Below are 26,157 nucleotides of genomic sequence, written 5' to 3'. Positions count from 1 at the left end.
GCTTGGGGCAGCCAAAGGTTTCAATGACGAAAGGCCCACATACCATACGAAGTGACTTGAAACTGTTATAAAACCCCTCGGGCTGTACGTATCGGAGAGAATGTTTGATATGAAATGATCTTTTGTAAATATAATGCATAATGGAAAGTATAGTGAAGCTCAAGAACTATATTGAAATAAATTGATCTGTATTCTGCTTTATGTAATATCAAATTGGAACTGTTTTGCATTATACTTTTACAAATTTTATGAATAAAGTATACTTTCGAAAAATAAGAAATACATCTAGAATGCAAAGTGATGAAATCTGAAGGCTCTGTCAGTGAGTAAAGTGTACCTTCTGCTGAAAGAGAGTGACCAAGAAGAGGAATAAATTTATGGCAAGAACGTAATGTGACTTGAGAGAGAGTTGGATGATACTCAAGAAGCTTGACAGCGTCCAGGCCAAAGCAGCCCGCTTGATTGGTATCATATCCACAAACATTCACTCCCTCCACCACCAATGCACAGTAGCAGCAGTGTGTACCACCTACAAGATGCACTGTAGGAATTCACCAAGGCTCCCTCAACAGCACCTTCCAAACCCATGACCACTACCACCTAGAAGGACAAGGGCAGAAAAAAGATGGGAACACCACCGCCTGGAAGTTCCCCTCCAAGTCACTCACCATCCTGACTTGGCAATACCTCACCATTCCTTCACTGTCGCTGGGTCAAAAGCCTGGAACTCACTCCCTAACACTGTGGGTGTACCTACACCACAAGGACTGCAGGGGTTCAAGAAGGGAGCTCACCACCACCTTTTCAAGGCCAACTAGGGATGGGCAATCAATGCTGGCCCAGGCAGCGAAGTCCACATCCAGTGAAGGAATTTTTAAAAATATTGTGTATAAATCCCTCCATATTTACAAGGTTGTGAATTTTGAAATGAATTATCTGATCGACAGGGATTTTGTATAGGAAGTAAAGAGCTGAATTTTAAACAAATTGAAGCTGGTGTAAAATGAAGCTCGGCAGCAAGGCTTGGAGCTGGGCAAGGAATCTATTAGAAAACTCGATTTTAGAGCTGACAAAGACATGACTGACTGTTTCAGCAACAGTGAGGGCAAGATACAGATAGAGAGACAAACAGACTTGGCTCCAAAGTGCTTTATAACTCCAAGTACTTCTGAGTACAATCAATGTTGCAATATAGGAACCACAATGGTTAATTTGCACGCAGCAAACTCCCACAAAGAGTAGTGGTAACTGATAGATAATATGTTTTTTGTGACATAGATTGATGGTTAAATATTGGCCAGGATACCAGGGATAACTCCTTTGTGACAGTGGCATGAGATCTTTCGCATCCACCTGAAGGGACAGACGGTGGTTCATCACCTCATCCAAAGGGCAGGTTTGATGTGGAAATAGCAGAGGATATAGGCTGTGAAACTCATGTCAGAATCAAACACAGAGATTGAACATTCAGATGACAGAACACAGCAGTGGAATGCAGGACTCCAAGCTTGTGGATGCTAGCGAGGACAGCATGCAACCTATAAATTAGAGTAGGGGCAAGCATGAAAACCTCAGGTGCATCCCTTTGGCTTCAGGACAAGAACTGTGGCAGGAATTGTGCTAGTTATGCTGCAAAAAAGATGGAATTATGAGGGCACAGATTCGCAGTGTGTCAGCAAAGGTTTAAAAGCACAAAGAATAAATAAATAATGGACTTGATGGGCCGAATAGGTACCTTCTGCACCCTAAGTGACTAGTTTACCTTGGCTGCAATTAAGGGACAATCACAGGTGACCTTGCCAAGGGAAGGGTGGGTCTATTTGAGGATGGAAGCCATACTGAAAGGATTCAAATGGAATTTGGAAGCAGAGCACTACAAAGTAGATAAGATGTCACACAAATCACCTTTTATTCCTATGTCCTAAACACACAGCACTTGTGTTGCTGGTCCATTTCATTTTGAAGCAATAAAACCCGACTGGACAAAGAACTGAACTAAGCCATCCATTTAGCTACTCCTGGTTGGCCACTAGCTTAACTCGTGCCTTTGAACCATAGCAAACAAACCTCTGAAGATTTCTGAAATTACTCTTTACTTGAAAGATAAAAATCAACCAATGTAACAGCTGGAAAATCAATGGAAATGGCACAGAGCAGAAATCTCCAACTCAGCCATTGAAAATCTAACATTTCTTTCTCTGCCCCATTGTAGGAAAGTTAGCTGGTTGCCCAAGAAATTGGCTGATAAGCACATTTCCCGCCACTAATGCTATCAACCCCAAGAATCAACAGGACAAAGGTGACAGCAGACATTATGACACTGCTATCAAACCAGTCCCCTCAAACAATGGAGAGGAAGAACCTTTTAATGGGCTTCTGTACACCTTGAGACCCAACATTAAAGATTTACTCAGGTCATAAATAGCCTTTTTAAATTTTTTTTAAACAGCTGCAGGCAGCTGAAGTCTTCAGAGCTGAGTTTGTCTATGAACAGCTCCTGCTCCTCCTTTTGGTGCTGCCTGCAGCTGGTGCCCCATTAACTTGTCAGCATCAGAATCCAACTAGCAGGCAATAATGCCACTCTGAGTCTGCCCTCAATACTGAAAAAGCACCGACACAGAAAGAAGAGTTAGGATTGCAGCAGGGTGGACGCCCAGACAGACACTCTCCAGCAAAACTGCCCGAGAAAATTCCAAGCCACAGTAACTTGGGATTCCCAAGATACCTACACAATAAAAAGTATACTTCCATCCTGACTGATATGGTGGTGGACAAATTAGTGGAACAATTACTTTGCCCAAAATAAGCTGGGAAGCAGGTTTTGGTAAGAGCTCCAGATGATTCTCAATGGCCACATGTCAGCATGCCAGATCAAATGTTCTGATCTAAAGTGCTTTTATTTCTATAGGCCTGCAAGTCAAAACTAATGTTAACAGTGTAAACTTCCAGATAAGAATCTTTAGATTACAGATTGAAAGAAATAAAAAAGGATAGATATTTTAAACTTCTGTTTAAACTAAATGAAGCTCCCACATGGGAACCAATGAAAGTCTACCTGCACCCATTTAAAACTGGGTGTTAAAACAATTTCAAAATTAAGTATTAGAGTTACCCTGCAATGTGAATGGCATCTCTGAGAAGGAACTGACATTGTAACAAATATTTCTCATTTTTAATACTTTAATGCACAACCCAATTGACCTAATCAAGATATCCTCTACTGAAGGTGAAAGGCTTTGCTCAAACATTCATAACTTTCAATAAATTAAACCTGAAATTTATTATCGCCAATTGTGGAGGAGGTTCCCTCTGCACAGTCTTTCATCTAAGCTCGGTCATATCCTGGCATCCAAGAAAGCAGTACACTGAAACTATTGACTGAGCACATTTAGCAAAGTGATTCTCATTGTCTACAAGCATACAAACCGGAGGACACCAGCCCCTTTATCTACCTTCAGTTCTATCTCCCTCCAGTACATCAAGTACCAAGAGTGTATTGATCCCCATAAATTATCTACACCATGATGCGTAGTCATTCAGCCTTGGTAATTTGGTCTTACAGCTCAGTCAACTGCTTTCAACTTGCACTCAATACTTAGTCATTGCTTGTTTTTGTGTAAATTGTGCTACCTGGAATTTGGAAAGGATCAGTTTTTGTGAAATTCTCTAATTAGTGGATAAATCCTAAATCACTTAGTGCCATCCAGTTCCAACAATTTGTGACAAGAAAATGAATAAGAACAAGGTAAACTGTGGTTGCAGACAAAAATCTTGGGCAAATTGCTGAGAGCAGCAAATCCTGATTTATTCAGATTAAAATTTGTCCAAATGTGAGGCAAAAACATTATAAAACAACCCCTTCCAAACTTTCACATCCACAAAACCTGGACATGCTAGTGAATAATAAATACCATGCAAATAAGACCGAACTGTCCAGGCTTAAGAGTCAATTGACATATCCCAAGGGTTATATGTGGTCCATAAGACTGCACACAATAAGGGTGTTTCACACCACCTCCAGCCAAATGCATTAACACAATTCATAAATCAAACCCATCAATATTATGTGAAAAAATGACCATTTGAGAAACACATTATTCTCAAAGCCATAGAGATGTAAAACATTGCATACTAGATAAAGGCATGAAGCATGTACAAATTTAAATTAAGCTCTTTCTGAACTAATGTCTCATAACAACATATCGCTTTTGTAAGCATTATTGTCTAAAAAGTAAGATCCCAGAAACAAAATTCACCAGCCCAATGGAAGTCTAAGCTGCACTGACTTTTGCATTCTCTGCAGCATTACTTTTACCATCAACTACAGGTAGCTAGATTCATAAAAAGGGAGAATGTTAAAAGTAAACTAGACACAACAGCGCTGAAGTATAATTAAAAGCACATAAAACATGATTTTACCCAATGGCGCACATCAATTAAATGAAACAGCGCAGATAAATCCTTTTAAGTTGGGAACCCCACCTGCAAGTTTCCCTCCAAGATACATACCATTCTGACTTGGAACTATATCGTGGTTCCTTCACTATCACTGGATCAAAATCCTGAAACCCCCTTTCATACAGCACTGTGGGTGTAATTACACCACAGACTGCAGCGGTTCAAGAAGGCAGCTGACCAGCACCTTCTCAAGGGAAATTTGGGATGGGCAACAAATGGTAGCATAGCCAGCAATGCCCACATCCCGTGAACGAATAAAAAAGTACTGAATGTCTTTTGGAATTTGCATATTTGTTAACTGCCAAAAATGATATTTCCTTTTTGGTGCCATTATGCAGAAAAATGTAAAAATAGTTATTCAGCAAGCTGAGATATTAGATGGAAGCATTGCTAAAGATAATAACCCAGAATTTGTGGTGAACAACAAAGTAAGGGCGCTCCCTGCAAAGAAAGCCTCACAGAGACCTGATCTCAGTGGCAAGAACTTTTACCTCTTGACGTACAATTGATTGCAATATTGTTTAATGGGAATCCCCAGTGCTGGGGCTGCAGTGATGTTATAAAATTATATGAGCAGCAAATCACATTTAAGAATTCTCAGACAGCCAACCAGGAAATGAAAAGCACTAGCCAGCAAATCATTTTTAAAATAGCAAAAATAAAGATTGAGACATTCACACAGGCTAAGCCTGAAACATCATCATGAACAAAACTGAATTTTTATTTTAAAAATCTATTAATGAATCATAATGGAAATATTAAATGCATTCTACAAATATAAAATTATCTTTTCAGGGTCAAATTGCTGTTCTTTAGAAATACTGGTTGTCAGGTACTTTTTGCACTGCAAGTGTGATCTTCCCAACTCCTAAGCACTCATAAATCAAACAGCAGAGCTGATGGGTCATGCAGATTCTGCCAGTCTACTCTTGTGCACACATTCATCAGGAGAAGTATTACTCACTCAGATAAAAAACCTGATGCCATAATGAACCCCAGTGAACCAATAAACAGCTCCATCGACAATGCCTGTCTGTTCCACTCCATTCTGTCACAGATTCATCACTAGCTCTTGCCTGCTAACATGCTATAAATCATACTCTCATTCACCACAACCTATTTTCTTTAAACTAAGATCTTACTAAAAATTAAGCAAGAGTGATGGGGTGGCTTCACGGCCACTTAGTAGATAATGCAGTAGATAATACAGTAATAATAGGGTGCTTAAGGTGAGAATTATCCAAGATATACCTACATTACCATATAAGCCTTATATCTACAAGATTTGAACCTCACCTATATACAACTTGGCAAATCAAATGTTAAAATTACTTGGTCAAAATCAAAGACCATGAAAATGCAACTCTATGTTGGTAATGTTTTTTGTTCCACAGTGAAAATGCCTTTCTATTTTTCACAATATCAGACCCCGTTTAAAAAGTTCCTATCCAGGCTTGGAAAATAATGTAGCAACATACCTGCATGCTCAGCTGCCTAGAAGTACATAATCTACTTAAAATGACAAGAGAGATGAAGTTGAGCATCCCCCTTACCCTCCAAAGCAAAGACATAGATTTTCCTCAACTCGTTAAAATGGCTATTAAAGCAAAAATGCATAGAGAAAAACACTTTAATCTTTTAGATACAATCGCCTTCTTCAGCATTGTGTCTTACACCAAAAGCATTCACTCTTAAGATGCTGAATGACTATGTATTTTCTGTTTTTACAGGTAGTCCTTGGACTTATGACACAATTGATTCCTAAAAACCATGCCTTAAGTCGAAACATCATAACTCAGAACTGTTTTTCCCTTAAGAGCGATGTTATAAATGGGGGGATTGGTCCTTGAACCAAGGCCCAAAACCCTATTTTCACCAAAATAATACAATTTTGTATTCAGATCAATTACGGACAAGTAATATAGCAACATTAATGTATTTACGTAAAATAACAATCATATTGATATAAAAATAAGCTGAATACATAAAGCAATATAGTACAGTACTATACATTATCCCTACCTACAAATGATCTAAAATGCATGGACAAATTTTAAAGCCTTAATTTTTTTTAAAACATAGCTTGTCTTCAGCATTGGTGGGTCTGACTAGGTGAGGTTTCCAGGGGTTTTTGAGGTGTTTTGGAAGGACTTCTTTGAGGTGGCTTTGCTGGACTTTTTGAAGGGCTCTTGGTTGAACATTTTGAAAAGGTTCTTGGCTGGAGTCTTCAGGGTTTTTAGCCACAGGCTTTTCTGGAGTCTTGTCTGCTTTCTTAAAGAAAGTATCCATGGATGCTTGGACCAGATGTTCTCCTCTTTTCCTTGTAAATTTCTCAGTGGCAGCTGTACATGTTGTATATGCTGCGATTCACTGATGCACTGCATTCAATGTTGGGGTCATGTTCCTCAAACAGGGACATGGCAGCTTCCAAATATTGAAATGCCTCAGTCAATGCTTGTATTGTCAAGACTTTATGAGGAGGAGGAGCCTCATCAATAGTGGGTGCATCTTCTTCCTCTGCCACTTTTTGCTGTTCCAATTCAATGAGGTCACATCTTCAGGATGTGATGCCAGCAACTCATCAACATCCTCTGGTGCAACAGCCAAGTTGAGTTCTTTGCTCATTTCAACAACATTTTTGGTCACCTCTTCAACAGTGTCTGTAAAACTCTGGAAGTCAGACACAAACTTAGGACACAATTTTCTCCAAACGCCTTTCAAATTTGATTGTTTGACTTTATTTCATGCCTTGCCAATGTTCTGCAGGGTAAATGTTGAAGCCCTTCCTGAATTCCTTCAGAGTTGGTCCACCTTCCTTCTCAGTTGCCCTGATGGCCTGGACAAACGTGCACCTAAGATAGAAGGCCTTGAAGAATGGTCCATGGGTTGCAACTATGAGGTGGTGTTGGGGGGCAGAAACACCACTTTGATTTCAGGATCCATTTCATCAAGGGTAGGTGGATGACCAGGAGCATTGTCGAGGGTTAACAATGCTTTAGCTGTAAAATTGTTTTTGCTGCAATAATCCTTGACACGTGACACAAAACGATGATTAAATCAACTCTCAAAAATGATTCTATTGGCCTACGCCTTATGATTGGATCTCCATATCACTTGGAATATCCTTCGAATACCCTGGGGTTTTCCAAATCGTACACAAGCAAAGTTTTAAGTTTAATGTCATCTGCAGCATAATTTCACAATTTTGCTCAGTGCCAATCTTTATTCAGCTTTGTGCCCTGGCATGGATTTCTCCTCTTTAGCAATATAGGTTCTTGGCAGCATTTCTTCCCCTTCTTTCCCCCCCCCATCCCCACCAGAGCTCAGTTTCACCAACATTAAAAATAAGCTGAGCACAATACTCACTCTCTTCAATTAATTCAGCCAATGTCTCAGGAAAAGCTTCATCAGCATTGGCAGCTTCATCGGAGATCCTGATGTTATGCAAACTGGCCCTGACTTTAAGATGCAGAAAGCACTCCCTACTCGCATTAGAACTCTTCCCATTATTTCTTTAGATCATCATAAAGACTCTTAGCATTTTCTTGACTTACACCTAAACTCACAGGAGCACAGCACTGAATTTGGTCCCCCAGACAAATGATTAAGTTTCTCAGCCGGAGCAATAAGTCCAACACACTGAGTTATCACAAGAGCCTAGCCCTTAACATATTCTTGAATTCTTAGCTGGTCTTTCAGGATGGTCACGATAATCATTCGGATTATCCAAAGTTCTACCAATTTCAGTGTGCATCTCACCTTTCTCGGACCTCTTACTTATTTCAGTTTCTATTTCCATAGTAATTGTTCTACGTTTCTTAGAAGAAGCAATGCCACTTGCATGAGATTTACACTTTCTGCCATTATTATGGCAAAGAAACGCTTAATGTTAAGAAAATGTTTGGAAACAAAGATTCACCAAGTAAAAATGGTGTCAGAATGACAACTGAGGGTCTTGGGTCATGGAGATAGGCGGCATAGAACGTCGAGGTTCACAGGCCTGGCATCGTAGAGTCAAAACCGACATGGGAAAGTCAAAATTCATAAAAGTCGTTAAGTGCCATTTGTCGTAACTCGAATGTCATAAAGCCAGGGGCTGTCTGTATTTCAAATACCTAGCATTTTCCCTCATTTACAAAATTATTCAGCCCAAGGAGACAGGACTTTCTTATTCCGAAATGGAATTAGGTAAGTAGCTCTGGAAAAAGTTTGTCTTTATCTAGACTTATATGTGAGTACATTTAATTAAACTAGTGTTCTTTATTTGATATAGGCATATGGATGCTTGCCAACGTAGCAAAACAAAACGAATGTCAACATCACTTTACGTAGGAACAAGAGATGGACAAATCTGTCTCTCTAGCCAGTTTCACCATTCAATTAGATTATGGATGATTTGTTTTGCAAAGGAGACAAAGGTTATAGGAGACAGATGGGAAAGTAGTGGAGGCCACAATCAGATAAGCTGATATATCTTATCAAATGGCAGAGTAGGCTTGAGAGGTCAAATAGCCTCCTCCTACTCCTAGTTCGTAACTGCATCTACCTGCCTTGGCTCCATAACCCTCACACCCTTGCCTTATGTATTAATCTTGGTTTTGAAATTTTCCATTGACCCAGCCTCAACAAATTTCTGGGGGAAAATGAGTTCCAGGATTTCTACCATCCTTTGTGTGAAGAAGTGCTTCCTGGCATCATTTAATCAACTAAACATCTCAATTAGATCACCCTTCATCTCCCAATTACTAGCGATCACAACATAGTTCATATAAAATAGTTAATAATTATCCAATCCTACCTTACACTTTGAAAGGTAGGCCTTGTGAGATAACAGCTAACATTGTGAACAATGCCAGTAGCTTGTACAGTTACAATATATTTCTGTAAATTTATTTAGTTAATTTGAGCATTGTTTTATAAACAGTGGTAATGCGTACCCTTTCTGGCTGCGCGAATGTTCCAGCATTGCAAGGTGTTCTAGGGTCCCATAGCTTGACTGTTTGATCCCAACTTCCTGTGACCATTACATTCACTTCCGGACAGTATTCAACACAACGAATTGAAGCATCGTGCGAACCCACAATAGATTCTATAAAAAAGATAAAATTAACTGAATTGTGCCTTACATCTAGAAAAAGCTGATTGTTTGCTCCTTATAGAAATAAAGTGCGGCTTCTTTATTGTAGTATAACTATCAGTGGGAAGCTTCTTGGGATACATTCTTCAAAGTATGGGTGAGTCTAAGGTGGGGTGCCCATGTTTTCCAACCCTTAGGCCACACAGACGCATACCATGGAGTCTCAAATGTCAGAAAAGGTCTAAATTGTTATATATTTTCATCTGTCTTGCTGGATATCAAAATGTTCAAATGCTCATTCATAATTTATGCAGCAACTTAACTGAGCTAACAAAAACCCTTCCCAAGGCTCAAAGCTCACATCATCAAATAGAACAAAGCAGCAGGTAAGAATTACCATGGTAAATAGAATGAAATCACTTAGGCTTCGAAGTTACCAAGTGGCCCATGTTGTAAATAAAAACCCCTCTAGTCTAAATGCTTCTTGATTAAAGACTCCTCCCTTTTTATTTAACTTAGAGAATAATGTGATGTGATTTTTAATTACTGAACTTATTTAAAAACAATGAACTTTGTTGCCCTAGGCCATTTCAGTAGCATCAATAATAGGAAGCGTCAAGGGTAAACCAGGGGCAGGAGTTGGAATGAGGTTCAAACTCTAGGATTACCTCCTCCAAAGCAAAACTCTCAGGCCAGAATTAAGTCATGACATGTCACCCCACCACCCCCTCACCCCCAAGTATTTGCAATGCAACCTATCTTCAACATACCAGGGTTTTCTCTTTAAAGTGGTTCAGGCTTGATTGGTTCACCCTTCAACTTACTTCTCCTCCAGCATAAACTGAATATGACCCCACTTAATCACTCCTCAGCAATTCTTCAATCAGGAAATTTTCCCATTAGATTAAGAAAACATAGGGCTTTTAATCCTAACTTTAAATAATACACAAGATAATTTTTAATGAGTGAAATTAGGTATATTTGTGTGCCATCATTACTCCTTGATCTTTCAATACAAAAATCTTCCATTACAAGCTCATCAAAGATTCCTAGACAAATGAGATGCACTTCTAAACTGCAACTGGAAGCAGGGGCTACCAATCAAATTCTAAATCAAAAGACAAGAGGAAACGTCAGAGGTGTTTAAAATTATGAAGGAATTGCAACGAGTAGATAGAAACAGACTGTTCACGATGTTTAAGAAGTCTACATCAATGGGACATGGATGAGTAAATGCAAGTTATTGAAGACAAAGAGAACATAAAACTTTTACATAGAGAGTTGTGAGGCTATGCAGCACAATCAAAGTTAGTTATTAAAGCAGAGACAATGGCAACACTGATTGAATGAAAGAGAAATAAAGGGATACTGGAACTGAATGGGCACGAGATTAGGATTCACACACACAGGATAAACAACAGCACAGACTGTTTGAGACAAATAGAAATTAGAGCACAATATTAAGATATGTTAAAAAGAAACAACAGGAGATAGGCTTTATTTATGCTAGTTATATATATTCTGCTGTCAGGCTCGCTAGATCACTAAAACAGTCAGAGTTCAAACAACAGATGAAATACTTTCTTTGAGCTAAAGACACCTTCACAAGCTTAGGAGCATAATTTATATAAAAATATTTTCAAGAACATCATGCAACTCCTTACACAGCATGTTTAATACAAGCATTTCCTCACCCTGGTCTGTGTTTAAATCACGCATTTTCAGAGAAAGGTCCAATCCGCCACTCCATGAATGTGTTGGATCCTATTTTGGGGGTCAGGTGGAGGAGAATTAAACACGGTTACTATATAGCTTACTTTGGTACTTTGATAAAAACAAATATTGGTCCAATATTTACAGTGAAGTAGCAACATCTGGGCTTCTATACCCTTGTAGCTCTCCTGCACTTTTAAAAGTCTATCTCAAAAGAAAAAATCCTTCTTGACTCTACCAAAAAAGTACAATATTGCAGAATAACTATAAACTATCATATTCTGTAAAGAATTCATTTAAACTCCGCACTTTATCCTTCAAAATGAAAACTTTGCGTAGCTCATTCCTAACTCATGAATTTAAGGATCCAAAAAAAATTAACAATATCAAATTACTGCTCCAAATGTTGAAAAATAACTGACCAAGAAATACAACGGCCTCTATAACTTCTTGAAATCAGATGTCAAGTACAATGGTGTTTCAGTTTGCTTCATATATTACTAAAAGCTGTATGACTTGTTACAAGACCATTTTAGGGTCACAACGTAGTCAGCTGGAGGTGTACTGGAGCAGCCCAGAGATTAATTTAATTCCTAATGAAAATAAATGTTCCAAAATAGACTTTGCAGCACAGCAGAAAAAGATCTGATACACAATGGGGCGAGGGAAAAAGAAAATTAGGAATGAACCCATGGTATCTCTGTGCCTACAGGAGTTTAACTAACCTATTCCATGCCTAAGATAGATGCTAAGATCTAGGATACAAGGTCACAGTCTCAGAATAAGGGAATGAGGAGTATTTTTTTTTACTCAAAGTGCTATGAATCTTTGGAATTCTGTACCCCAGAGAGTGGTGGAAGCTCAGCTGTTAAGTATATTCAAGACAGGTTGATAGATTTTTGGGTGGTAAGGAAACCAAGGGATATGGGCACAGTGCAGGAAGGTAGAGTTGAGATAGAAGATTGGCCATGGTCTTATTGAAGAGCAGAACAGGCTCCTATTTCTTATGTTCTCTTAAATTGGCCATGTTTGTATTCTACCTTATAATAACTACATGCATAACCCATATGACCACCAAAACCAACATATGTTTGTCAATTTGTTAATGAAAATGGGGAGATCACGAGACAGGCGATGTAGTAAAAGAATTGCAGTAGCTTTTCAACTGGGAAATAAACAGCAAATCACATTCAATATTGATAAATGTAAATCTTTTGCACAGCAGTTAAGTTACACACCATAAATGTGTACTGAATGAAAATGTATTAGCATGATGGCTGTGTGTTAAACAGGATAATAGCTGACTACTTACAATGTTCAGGCAATGCATCTAAGCACTTTAATATTAGCAGGACACAAGAACAGTACAAAACAAATCCCTAATTTATACTATGACTTTTCGGTGCATTAGTCAGACCCCATAAATATATCGTATGCTATCCTAGCAACTTCATGAACACGTACATGTATTGGAGATTGTGCAGATTCCTGTTAGGTGAGCAAACACATGTTTTGTAGCTGCACTCAAGAGTCATGAATGGTACATTGTCATTCGGGTTCAAGGGTTAAAAAAATAGAATGGAGTGCAAAAGATTTGAGAAGGTAATGGAGCAAGTTTTGATTCATATTGGAACCCATAACACAAAAGAAATAGAACCGAGACCCCGGAGAGGAAACTTCTGTAACTACAAAAGGAAGAATTGCATTTATATAATGCTTTTCATAACCTCAGAACCCAAAGTACTTTTCAGCCAATAAAGTAACTTTTTTAAAGAAGTGTAGTCACTGCTGCCCCCAAATACAGCAGTGTGATAATAACCAAATGATTTGCTTTTAGTGATTAAGGAATAAATATTGATAAGAACACCATGTCATGGGACATTTTATGCCCACCTGAAAGAGCATACAGAGCCTCGAATTAAAGTCTCATCCAAAAAGACAGCATATTCCCTCAGTACTGCACTGAAGTGTCAGCCAGATTTTTGTGCTCAAATCTTTGATGAGATACATTAAAGAGTAAGATCTCAAGGGGAATAAATCTCGATTATTCCTGATGCACATGATTATCTATATAGGAAAAATAAGAAAAAAAGTTACATTTTTGGCTAGACAAATTGGAGGAAGAAAGGATTTAGGTTCCTAGGACATTGACATTGCGACAGCCTAGACTGGAGAAACACAAAGCTGAGACCAATTGCTCATACTGGAAGAGTAACCAGTGCTCTGGGGAGAAGCTAAATGAATGTGGCAGGAGAAGGGAAAGCGCACAAATTAGAAAGGAAAACAGAAGGAATGAGGAAAATAAGAATAAATTAAAAAGCAGAATGAAAATAGGATCCTCAAACTAAATTTCTTATCAGTTTAATTTATATACATGCACAAAGTATTGCAAATCTATAGGCATAAATTCCTATATGTGATACTGTATACAAACAGATACGACTTAGGGTAGGGCTGATTTCGGAGATGTTTGGGAGTGAAGTCTAAATGGCAATATTATTCAGCTACTTAAAACAAATGTTCATGTCGCTACTAGGTAAAACGTTTTCAGACTCTGGAAATCATAAATGAGCAACAAAATAAATTCCTACTTACATGAAAAGCGCAGTCCAGGACAGCTGCTGAATGCTGGTACTTAAGGCGCATGTTATTTGATGTGATGTCATATAAACGGACGGTACAGTCCCAGGATGACACCAACAGGAACTGAGAGGTGTTTGGACTGAACTTAATGGCAGAGATCCCATCTTCAGGGCACTGGTTTAGTTTGAATTCGTTTGAGCCAGTCATCTGAAAATAAGCAATATATTTCAGTAAAATCTGTTCTAATCATTAACAAACTTAAAACATTGATCAGAGAACTAGGAAACAGGATTGATTTGTTATGCCCATCAATAACAATTCCTACTGGTCTAATGTAAATAGACTGGGGGGGCGGGGGGGAGAGCAAGGACACGGTGTGCAATAAGTTCAGCCAAGCACACCAGCTTTGTGTTTTCTCCAGTTGCAGTATCAACTACAATTACCACTATATGTTTCCCTTAAACATGAAGAGTCTATTGGCCTTCTTTCTTCCAAAAATAATAAAATCCAGTGATGACCTACTGAAAATGGCTCCCTCACATACAACCAGCCAACTGCCAGAGCACAAGTGAAATTAAAGCTGAATCATACTTAATAAATGTCAATTCCAATGAAAGGTGAAATTACCAATATGTTGTGAAAATGCACAACCATAGGGACACCACCCATACCTGTCAATGCAGTTACATTGTTAGTAGCAAAGTCTTACGATCAAATACCTTTAACTTTAGACCTGAGTCGCGCAAGGTACAGCAACATCAATTGGCTTGCATGGAGCATCAACACCAGTATGGACCTGTTGGACTATTTCTGTACTGTAAATACTTTATAATTAATCCTGTCTGTAACAAGCTATACAGGCAAATTAAGGCAATTTGCTTAAACATATAGAAGTGAATAAAATGCAACTCATTTTGTTCTTCAAACTATGTAATTCAAAAAATCTCATCTAAAATAACTGGAAGCTTTCTCATCAAAGATGGGTACAATAATGCTCATGTCCTGTGCTTTGTCACACATCCACAACATTTAACCTGGTATCATGACTGACAATAAAAGCAACAGTTCATAAATCAAGCATGTAGGTGCCAAATAGTAGTAACTATGTGTAGCTCCAGAAACATGAAACCATTTTCCTGACTAAATGCACAAATTGTTTTCAAGAACTATATACTTATTTAAAAAACGAAAGGCTGTGTTACATTAGCAAACGTGACCCTGAACTTCCATTTGCTTGCCATTTAAGTCTCCATCTCACTCAGCTCTCCATGCTCGGTTTCCTGAGCTATTTCAATGAAGTTCAACACAAACAAGGAACATCACCTCATCTTTCTACTAGGCACTTTACAATGCCTTAATATTAGATTTTAACCACCGTTCCCATTTTCTCTCACACAGATGTTACTAATAAAGGATTGCACCAAAGGTCTAAGAGTAGGTTAGTGCGTGGAGTGGGGCCCTCCTATTGGTACACAGCAGTGCGGTGGTGTGCACTTCTGAGGCCTACCCTGCCTTTCCTCGGCCAAGCAAGCATCTCTCCACATTGACAGACTTCCCAGGTTTCTCTGCCCCTCTATTGTTATAATTTATACCTATTCTGGATTCATCTTTTGTTTCTATATTTGTCCCATTATTATCCCCCTTTGCCTGGGACCCTTTTGTCATTTAATTACTACTGTCCCTCACCCTATCACAGATTTTTCCCTGGATATAATTTCCAGCCTGGTTTCAGACAAATTTTGCTTAAAAGCTGTTCACTGGAAAGCAATCACATCCATTTTTGGGATGTTAATGGCAGCAGAGCACTCCCTCTATATGAGATCCCCTACCCATAAATCACAGTTACATTATTGAGCTTGTCATATCCCATAGTCTACTATTCAAGTACGAGCCGGAGCAGTACCGGGGATGTTTAATAACCACAATATCCTATACAACACTGAGCCAAGCATCTAAACCCCATAACCTATCATAAGGACCACACACTGTAATATCACCAACCTCCATCCCAACATCAGACAGACAATCTGCTGTTGAAACACTAATTCATAACTTTTACCAATGCACTCTCGATCCGCTTTCCCCTACCCCCCAACCACAAGCCACAGCTCATCCAAAATTTGGCTCTTGTATCAAATCCCTCATCGAACCCACTTGCCCACCATCCCCATCCTTACATAATCTTCAAACGCCCCTTCTCCCAAAGCCCAATTTAAAATCCTCATACCTCCGTTCAGATCATTCCATGGCCTCATCCCTCCATATCTCCAACTTTCTCCAGATCTATAACCCCTCCAGTCTCTATTTCACTTCACAGCTTTCCAATAACCTTATAATTTTTTAAAAACATTAAAGATGGTTCTCCCTCTTACTAAGAAATATTCTATAGCAGGCAGCCAGGTTGACAAACCTAGGACAGAGTAGGCCTGTTATATTTGGAAAGGACATGATTCCAGAACAAGGCATTCCTAAACCTGATAAGGTTGGATTTCATGACCCATATGCAAACCAAATGAGTAAAGGTTAAACAGTATCCTAGCAAGTGATAAACCATGCCACAAGATGGCTTCGGGCAGAGTGGGGTTTCCAAGTATCCATCGCTCAGTGATTGGATAAATGGGATCGAAAAAATGATTGAAACAGCATATCCAACAGCCTTCCGAAATATGGTATATGAAAATGTGCTCAGAAAGGAAGTCAACAGTCTTCTTCAGATGGAAGAAACCCAGAGAAGAGACAAAGCCGAAGAGATGCTACCACCAACCACAGAGGTCATTATTCCCCTGCTTCCCCCCTTGATTCATCTGATCAGAGACCAGCAAAAATTCTCACCTGTTACATGCTGTTTCTACCTATCTAGCTTATGCCTCATATCTCTAAACTGTTTTAAATAAACTGCTTTAAATTCACCTATGACTTTGACCCCTTATCTTACACTCCATCCGTTGGCAGCCACCTTTTCAGCTGCTCAAATCATTCTTGCAACTCTTCAGCTTCTTCTCCACCTTTAAAACCCACTTCTTTTGCTAATTTCTGGTCACCTCTTCAAATATCACTCCCCTTTAACTTGATGTCCTTGCATCCTTTTGAAGCAGCTGAGAATTATTTTCTACGTTAAACTAATGCGAGCTGTCGAAGCTATTTGCTTAGTTATCTGGGCTCACCTCACTCCAGGTCAAATAGGGCAGGGATATTAGTCAGGTTAAAATGTCCCAGTGTTCCACTCTGCCTGGGGAACAGGCAGGGATGCTGTCTGCCCATAAACAAAATGGTGTCAGTGGAAAAAAAGAAATATTATTACACTAAGTTGTACGCTTCCCTTTTATTAGATTTATGGAATGATTGCCAGATTATCGATGACCGAATTAGCCATATGATCACCAGTAAAAGCTGCTGATTGATATGGCAACTTTAAATATTATAGTATAAAACTATAGAAGGGATTGCTGCTTGAAGAAAGGCATCAATATCTGGAAATTGAATTTGAACAGCGCCTGACAAATAAAATGGCCGCCATGCCAAATTGATTTGCACGTTGGCGCTGAATTCCGGACTGAATCCCCAAACCCGAAGCACATCCTTTCATTTCTTCGGCCATTTATTTGACGGAAGCGTTAAAAGGGAATCTCATCGCGGTAAATCACCGCATACTCTCCCCATCAAGCCGGAGAGTCCGAGCGGACGCGCACTGGAACTGAGCCGCATGCGCCAGCTCAGGCCTGTGGCCTGCCCACAGCCGGAGGTTCGGTGGGGGGTGGCGGAGGGGGTGGTGCGATTCACTTGCCGGCCTGTATAGCGGCATCGCCCCGGCCTCCAGCACAAACACACTGGGCTGGGTGAGAGAGACAATACCAGTGCTAACCAAGAGGGTAACCGTTGGCCATGCGGCCTATACTCCCACACCCGCACTGAATGAGATACCAGCCCTCTCCATTGCCTACCTCCTCCTCCGCTGTTTTCTCTCTACTTTGAACCAATAACCGAATTCAAACCGACACTGATTCCGCTCCGATTGTTCCAGAAGGCGCCGCTGCTTCACTCGCGCTGCTGCCGCCGTCCCTGTTCACAATCCTTTCTCCTGATTGGTCAGTTTGAACCCGGGCAGCTTTCGCGCCTGTTTGGGTTGACGATGTGACATCACTGCGGCCCCCCGGGGGGGGGGGGGGGGGGGGGGGGGGGGTTTGCTGGCTGGAATAAGTCACGTGACGCTCCGCTTTGCCCAGGTTCATTCCTTAAAGCTGGAAAACTTCAACTTGAATGAACGTGGGCCCCTTTTAAATGGGAAACTGCAAATTAGGAGAATGATTGCAATGAAACCCAAGTTTATTTTTTTAACAAAAGGAAAACCCTGTAAATTGAAGATTAATTAACAATTTATATTGGAGGTTTGCCTGTAGGGCGAGAATGCTACTGTGTAATGTTTTGCAACTTTGGAGACCTACACAGTTCAACTACTTTGTAGACATAATATTAAAGTAAATGATAAAATATTGTGAACCGCTACATTAAACTGAACCACTATGGTTTCGATTTTCGACCACGGAAGAAGTAACTCTTACAGTTTTAATGACAATGCAATACAGGAACGTGTATGCGTGGAGAATATATTGAGGGTATCAGTACTGTTAAAGTAATTAAAATATAACATGTATACATAATGGATGAATGTTACTTTGGTGGGTTGTTATCTAGTGCTTTCCGGACATTCAATACCATGAGTTAATGTTACTAACCATGCATGTTATTCAAACTGTTACTATTATTAATACGATTGACGCTATTCATAAATAGACATATATGTTTGCATTGCTGCTGTTGACATTTAATCTACATCATTTTTTCTGTAATTCAATTTGTGATTTTTATTTTATATTGAAGAAACCAATGTACCTGTAGGACCTTCTGTTATTTTTGTTTAAAAATGTGTATTTCTCCAAAATGTTCCAATGAATTAATGCTAATGTAGATGTTCGAATTGTTCTCAGTTCGTAATAATGGTTTGCTTGTTCCAAAATACCCGTCCCATAATTTCAAAGCATTATTTACGTAAGCCACCTTTCAGGATAGCATCAGTTCTGATGAACATTCTTGTTTAAATGCAATAAAATGTTATATAAAGATATCTTAATAAATTGCATTCAATTGGAGTTTGATTCTAATGCGGAGCCCACTTTCGGTGTTTAGTAATTCGCATATATGCAGGTAGAAAGTACGTTATATTTGACCAATAGTATATAACGGAAAATGAAAATATCATAATATTCCTTCTCTCATGCATCATATTGCGTAAATGTTACCATGTTTAAACAATTTATTTAACAAAAATAACAGATTTCACGTATTACCGCTTTTAACCTTTTTGTGACAGATCTAGTGAATGCCTTTTTACCCAATGTTTTTAGAAACCGTGAGTAAAGTTCGCAAATACGCTCTAAAATTCTACCAAAAAGTTTAAATTCAAATCAGATCAAGTTAGGTCTTGTTGCTTTGAACTGCGTCGTTATGCAACATGTGGATAGATGTTCACAGTCCATATTTATAGCAGTGTCATTAAAAAATCCACATGCATCTTTCAAATACAAGACCTATTTCTCTTGTTACATCAGTTAACGTTCAATGGAGTAGAAATAGAACGTAGATGCAGTATTTCATAATAAAGGTAAGAATTTAGAAGAAATATGTTACTCTCCGCACTTTGATAAAAGGTTATAGAAATACAAATATTCATATCACAACAAACCCCTGCGTTGCAGTTCATTCTTCTGAACTACTGATTAGACTATGTTACATTTATTTTAGGCAATAGCTGTTATCGTAATTTGGTTTATGCTGACAGATAACACATATTTCTATGTTCAACTGAAGGGCGTGCAGAAAATGTGGAGTTTCAAACTGGAAATATGGGCTAAGCATCACACGATTAAACAATCGTGTATGTTGATCGTCAGTTAATTTCAACAACAGTTGAAGGTATTGGTCGTTCATTTTATATACGTTTAGGTAAAGTAATATGTCTGTTAACTTGGGAGAAATGGCAATGTACGCTTTGTAAAGTGCTGCATGGCCGTAATAAAAATAAAAACAACCAAACCATGTGTGTTACTCTTCCAACTTTTCCTATTCTTTATTATTTTACATCAAAAATTTATTAATGCACCTATACTTGTTATAACGTATACCCTTGAAGTTAAATTTTAAGAGACATACTACGCTATTTTGTCTCTGATAAATGTAAGTTTCGACTACTGGTTTCAGTCTACATAGTTCAAAAATGCAGACTTTGCCCTTTTCTATTATTTAAGATTGTCATTCTGTAGGAGTGAATAATGACATGCGTTTTAACATTTTTGCAACTGTGTTGAATAGCTCGAAAGGGTGCCTTTACAGATTATTTAAATTAAAAATACTGTCTCCCAAGATTTTAATTAAATACTCTGAATTAACCTTACCTTTGCCCAATGCATTACCCTGAAAATGCCAACCTAAATTTATTCCTCATATCAAAGGCACTAAATTTAAGAATAAGCAAAATATTTGAAGTATCCATTATTGTACCTTGTAATTACATTATTAACTTTTCGTTAAGGTTTGTGTGTCAATTCTTTGTGACAACTTGTAAGACTCGGAAGTACTACTTATCAGAATTGCGAACTATAATCTTTTGCAAAGGAAATTTCAGGTTTAGCTAATAGCAACCCATTCAAATTGCTTTGGACGTACAACCTTCGGGCAACATTACTCACAACGTTCTACTTATACTGTTTTTTTCAGTTTCAGATTTTCAATTTAATTTATCATATGAACAAGGTATCCTTAAATTATGTTTGACATATAATACACATCTGTCTGCATTTCCTGCTACAAATGTCATTATGTCAATGTTGCTTTCGATGGCGAGTGAAATAACTCTCGATGTAAAAAAAAATGAACCGTGTGCATAGTAAGCCTGTGTATTATTCCAATGAATAGTCATTGTTGACTATTCATTTCCCTTGTCAAAAATTTGCTGCCATATCAACAATGAATTCCTATCACAAGTCGAGCAACATCCGCAGATCAGATGTATACCTCGTGGTTCCTTGTTGGCCATTAAGAAATATTCTTTAAATCAGTACAGTACTTAATTTTCTTCATGTGTGTTTTGCATATTCTGAAATATCTATTTTGATGTGAACATTTTTAGCATAATGCACCCATCTTCAATTCTAGGAATTAAATAAGCCTTATTATCAAATAAGAAACTGCAAAATAATCCATATATACACTGTAGATTTAATACAATTTATAGAGAAGCACATTGTCTTTATAATTATGCAAGTGGCTGCATATAAGAAAGATATATTTTAAACAGATACGGATATTATATAAATATACAATTTAATTGTTAAACAATTATAAAGAAACGTGGAGCAGAAAATGTCAGTATTCGATTTTGTTGTAGAGATTGTAGAAGGGAAGAGCTGTAAGGTTGTTGCCTGGGTAGTACAAAGGAGCAGGGAACGCAATTGATCTGGGGACTGGAACCCTCAAAAGAGAATTGTCTCTGAAAACTACAGGCATTCCTACTAGAGTCTGCGCTGACGCGTGGGCCATGTTGGCCGCCTCGAGTTCTGCTGAGAGCTGTCGCTTCCACTTGTTCCTGCGGTTCTGGAACCAGGTTTTGACCTGGGTCTCTGTGAGCTGGAGGCTGGTGGCGAGGCAGGCTCTTTCCGAGCTGCTCAGGTAACGTTTCATGTCGAAGGTGGATTCTAGCTGGTAGACTTGGCTGCGAGAGAAAACTGTACGAGTCTTCTTCTTGGTCGGATTCCCTTGTCTGTCTCCCTCTCTCTGTCTATCTGTTGATGTCTGCATGCAGTTTTTTTCTTTTTCCTCTTTGTAAACCTGACCATCTTGCGAGAGGTATTGCTGCTGCCTTCTCTCCGTACTTTCCTCCCCAGCGGTGCCAACTCCTTTAGTATTACCTAAAAATCAGAAAAATAAGGCATTTCTCAGATATATTTTTGCTATTCTTTGTAGTCCTCATCTTTTCACTATCCCTCTCCCTTTATATATTAAACAAAACCTCACTTGCGATATCTATACGGCAAGAATAAGGGACTGACACATATAGTGCACATTTATTTTGGTATTTTTTATTCCGTCTGGAGTGCATAACATGCATCATTGCATGAAAACTTGATGTGAGAAACTACTTTTAAATATAATGAAAACTATATTATAAAGTGTCAATGGGCAGCAGGAAAAATTAAGATATTTAAGGTTGGGTGATAAGGAAACGTATTTCCAACTCTGCAGCATCTATACGAATTAGCAAACAACCTTTAATACGCCTCACCTGTATTTTCTGCATTTACTGTCATAATTTTGCTAAATGCCGCTGTTTGCCTCGATTATTCAGGCTTTGTAAACGCCGAGTTAAAGATGAGCAGGAAGCGCATTGCCTAATTTGTATCATAATTCGCGATATTAAATTTGATCAAAATAAGTAGTCATGTGAGTGGATTATAATCCAGAAGCAATGTGCTGCGAATGATGGCAGGAGCAGGATAGCTGTCGTAGTCTCTTACCTGGGGTTCTAGTCATAACGTAACTGTTAAACTTAATTCCTCGAATTCTATTTACTAAATGGCTGTGTTATTTTATGAAATGCCAAGCTGCTGGTGTCAAAGGAAAATAGTGCGAGTGCTTTCTGTCCGCAGTAAAATACGGAATTCCTTTATGTTTGTACAAAGCAGCTTCACCGACTAAACCCACCCAAAGTATTAGAGTCCACAGATGTTATCTGATCTGCCGAGAGTTTTTAGCAGTTTCGGTTTTCATATAAGAGTCATTGTTGACTTAAAATGGATTATAAATGTTGGCATTTGGGTGTTAGCGACAATCGAGTGAGAGACATTTCTATACGATAGTACCGAACAATGTATAGAGAGCTATATAGATAAAAACATTTAAATTTAATTTAAAGTTAAACGTGTTATTAAGGGCAAGCGCATTGTGTTTCTCAAATAAAATCGTTTCTCCAAACTATACACAAAGAAGGAGTTGAGGATAATGGTGCACGATAAATAGAAAGGATTTTTCTTTACTTACTCACACAAGTGTAGCTGATAGTCTGGTGTCTGCGACAGGGCTGTGTGGGGCCAGAGTCAGAACAGAAGCAGGCTAGGTCTTTGTATCCTTCCTCGGTTAACTCTTCGTCCGAGGAGTCGGATAAACAGCGCTTCCTGGCATTTACTTTTGCATTATCTTTGCAACCTGTGCGTTCTTCCTCCGACGAGGTCCCAAGTATGGACTGTATCGTAAAGCTGGAGATCGGAGCTGGAGAACACTTTGTGATGTCGTCTTTGTTACTCATTCTGTGTTCATAAAAAAAGAAAATGAACTTACTTACAATCGTTTGCAGAAGTGTTAGACGCCGTATATTGTTGTGGCTTTGTTCTGCAGTCGCTTTCCCTGAGCATGCACGGGCTGAATGCATTCTCTGCGTCCCGTAAACCTGTATTGATCTGCTGCCTAGTCAGTGGCGTTGGCTGATTTGCATGTAGGTTTGAGTTGCTGCAGCCAATCAAAAACAGCTTTCAGTCCCGGAAATTTTGAACTTTACACAAGCTGAAGGATGATTAGGTTAACCCAAGAATTTGATTGATTGTTGATGTTTGTGATGTTAAAACATATTCTCGTTTTGGAGGAAGATGGTGCAATACTGTGTGACAATAGATGCTGCCCCAATTCGCGCACGTGGTGACTCTGGCTTGTTTGGTTGTGTTAAGTTTTAATGAACGATAGGCTGTGGTACAGGTCACTTGACAGTGTGACCGTCTGACTAGATATAGGGCTCAGAGGAGGCTGGATGTTGCTCATCGAAAATCAAGAACGGGGCTCCTCGTAGTGACAGGCTTATAAAAATAGATTAAATTGGTAACGGCTTTGTACTTGGGTTCTGTCGCGATGTTGCTTTTCTCGGGCGGAGTATGGGGAGGGGGTGGAATAGCCCTGAATCTGAATGTTCACTATTATAAAATGTTATGCGAGAATTTGAAAGAACACAAATCGAATTGAAAATTAAATAGCAAAATTCTTTTTGTTCGCCTTGTTGGGAGATGTTGAAAATGGAGAATAATTCTTCAGTCCATTCTGATTAATTTGATCCAATTTGGTGCAAGGTTTTCTCTGTTGTTACAATGTAGTTGTGAAGATTGGTGGCGTGAGCAGTCACTGGGCTGTGACTGGAGCAGCTAGCGATACAGTGATACCAGCAAAATGTTGGATTCTCTTTCAGTAGTGGAACTGATTCATGAAACATTCATTTCTGCAAAATGCAAATGGCACTGCAGTTGAGTTTTTTTATTTTGTTTAGATGGGATTGGCGGGGGGTGGGAATCATGATCTCGCCCGGAGCCTTGTAACACCGTAGTGGAAGCTGGTAATAGATTCAGCAGATAACAAAAGGCATTCGAGATTTGGAATTAGTTTGGGTTTGGTGTCTGAAGCCCCTAATGTACAGTGGCTGCATATCGACTTCGACACTGATTGGGATTTTGGATTAAATCCGGTTACTTGTTTGTGGGAGATTAAACGGTTAAATTTGGGTTGCGAACAGGCTTAACCTAGTAACAAACCTTGAATGAATTTTGATAATGATGGTTTCTGGTTGCTGAAGCTACATTTGGCTGCTAACTTGGCCTAAATAGCCAAGTGGTTATGGTACTGGGTTTGTAACCCTGAGATCAAGAGTTCAAATCTCACAATGGCAAACTATGAAACAATGTAACTTCATCTGAAACAGAGGGAAACAGGTTTACTCAAAAGAGTATCAAGAGTTCAAATCTCACAATGGCAAACTATGAAACAATGTAACTTCATCTGAAACAGATAGAAACTGGTTTGTACTCAAAAGAGTTACATTTGGCTGCTAATGGCGCCAATAAATACTTACACCTTAGATGGTGCTTGTTTTCTTAACCAAAGACTGAATAAATTTGGTTAGTTAACTACGATCAAGTTTAGTACATAACTAGAGAAAATGTTGGGTGCCATATTGATTGGAAACTCAACACGGTGAGCGAATCTGGTTGAGGTTGGATTATTTAATCTTTACCAAAATTTGACTGTTGACGGGAAGAAGGGTGGGTGCTGTGAGTTGGTGTAAAAACTTGGTCACCAATCTGTGCTATGATTGGAGCTGGTCACAAGACGCAACTGATATTAATTTGAGCAATTAAAGGGTGCTCCTCTTTCTTTTGGGTGGGTTTGGCAGTACAATTGTGTTAGCACACGACTGATTTATGAGCTTTTGATTTTGTACTTGTAAACTGACTAAAAACTAAGGTTAAGTGCGGTGAAAGGGTCATGTACCAGTATCAGCAATTACATTGGATGCACATTTCTTGGCGTCAGGCATCATGGCGACGCTGGGAAGATGCAATAGGAGATCGCAACAGACATTCAACAAATTATTGATATGACAGGAGGGAAAATAAGATAAACAACTTGGTAAACGGAATTGATGTCAGTATTTTAAAACTAGTATTCAATTGGACTGAGATTACCAATATCCAGATACAGTTACTTGACTTTCCTATTGGAATGGACAATATTGAATAATTTATGTTAAATGAACCCTCTTTTATGCATGGATCGATCATTAATTCGCCACGGACTTCATAGTGTTTTGGCCACTTCATCGTTCTATTCTTGAGATCAGGGATAGAAGTAAACTGGTTGGAATTAAGTTTCCGGAACTTGAGTTCCATAAAAGCATTTGAAGATATGTCTAGTTGTAGAAATAAAATTCAAGACTTTGAACCAAATAAATGGAGGGGTGAAGCTAAATATTTCTGGTGTTGCATCCAATGTGTATTTAACAATTTATTAAGGAATATGGAATGAAGTATTCAAGACAAAGTGTATCAAGCATAGAAAATACAATTGTTAATTATCCACATAGAATAACAGTCTTAAACAAAATGTATGTTCAATCACTAAGATAAAAGCTAAATACTGCGGATACTGGAAATCTGGAACAAAAAGGGGCCGAAGAAGGGTCATATGGACTCGAAACGTTAACTCTGTTTCTGTCTTCACAGATGCTGCTAGACCTGCTGAGTTTTTCCAGCATTTTCTGTTTATGTTCATTCACACCGCGCTATAAATGTTGTATGGATCTGATGGAACAGCGAAGTCACGCAACATGGGCAGTTGTCAGGACATGGAAAACCTCCACAATTTATTTACTATCAGCAACAGATGTGCAAGTGTGAGTAACACACGATGTATTTAGTGCTAAATGGACAGTCCGTTGATTAGTGAATAAATTAATCAGTTCC

The 26,157-nt window shown here is 38.8% G+C and overlaps 2 protein-coding genes across 3 annotated transcripts in view; both read right to left on the bottom strand.

The window, feature by feature from the left end:
- Positions 1–17,984, bottom strand: part of bub3 (BUB3 mitotic checkpoint protein) — a 36,059-nt gene extending 18,075 nt beyond the window's left edge. Inside the window, exons 1-4 of one of the 2 annotated variants that reach the window (XM_041210557.1) lie at positions 17,773–17,984; positions 13,844–14,038; positions 11,230–11,299; positions 9,396–9,547 (exon numbers count right to left, since the gene is read on the bottom strand). In XM_041210557.1, coding sequence (XP_041066491.1) covers positions 9,396–9,547; positions 11,230–11,299; positions 13,844–14,038 — 417 coding nt within the window. In that variant the 5' untranslated portion in view covers positions 17,773–17,984. Of the gene's footprint in view, positions 1–9,395; positions 9,548–11,229; positions 11,300–13,843; positions 14,039–16,995; positions 17,285–17,772 lie in introns of those variants that run through there. The other variant, XM_041210556.1, reaches the window with a different exon arrangement.
- Positions 17,985–21,158: 3,174 nt separating this feature from the next.
- LOC121290041 (homeobox protein HMX2-like) lies at positions 21,159–23,281 on the bottom strand. Its single transcript, XM_041210187.1, has 2 exons — positions 22,922–23,281; positions 21,159–21,792 (listed from the first exon to the last, which is right to left on the bottom strand). The coding sequence occupies exons 1-2, from the start codon at positions 23,184–23,186 to the stop codon at positions 21,251–21,253; spliced, it is 807 nt and encodes a 268-aa protein (XP_041066121.1). The 5' UTR covers positions 23,187–23,281; the 3' UTR covers positions 21,159–21,250.
- Positions 23,282–26,157: the final 2,876 nt, after the last annotated feature.

Source organism: Carcharodon carcharias, chromosome 17, assembly GCF_017639515.1.
Source record: "Carcharodon carcharias isolate sCarCar2 chromosome 17, sCarCar2.pri, whole genome shotgun sequence".
Lineage (NCBI taxonomy): Eukaryota > Metazoa > Chordata > Chondrichthyes > Lamniformes > Lamnidae > Carcharodon > Carcharodon carcharias.
This window is presented reverse-complemented; position numbering and strand designations above follow the sequence as displayed.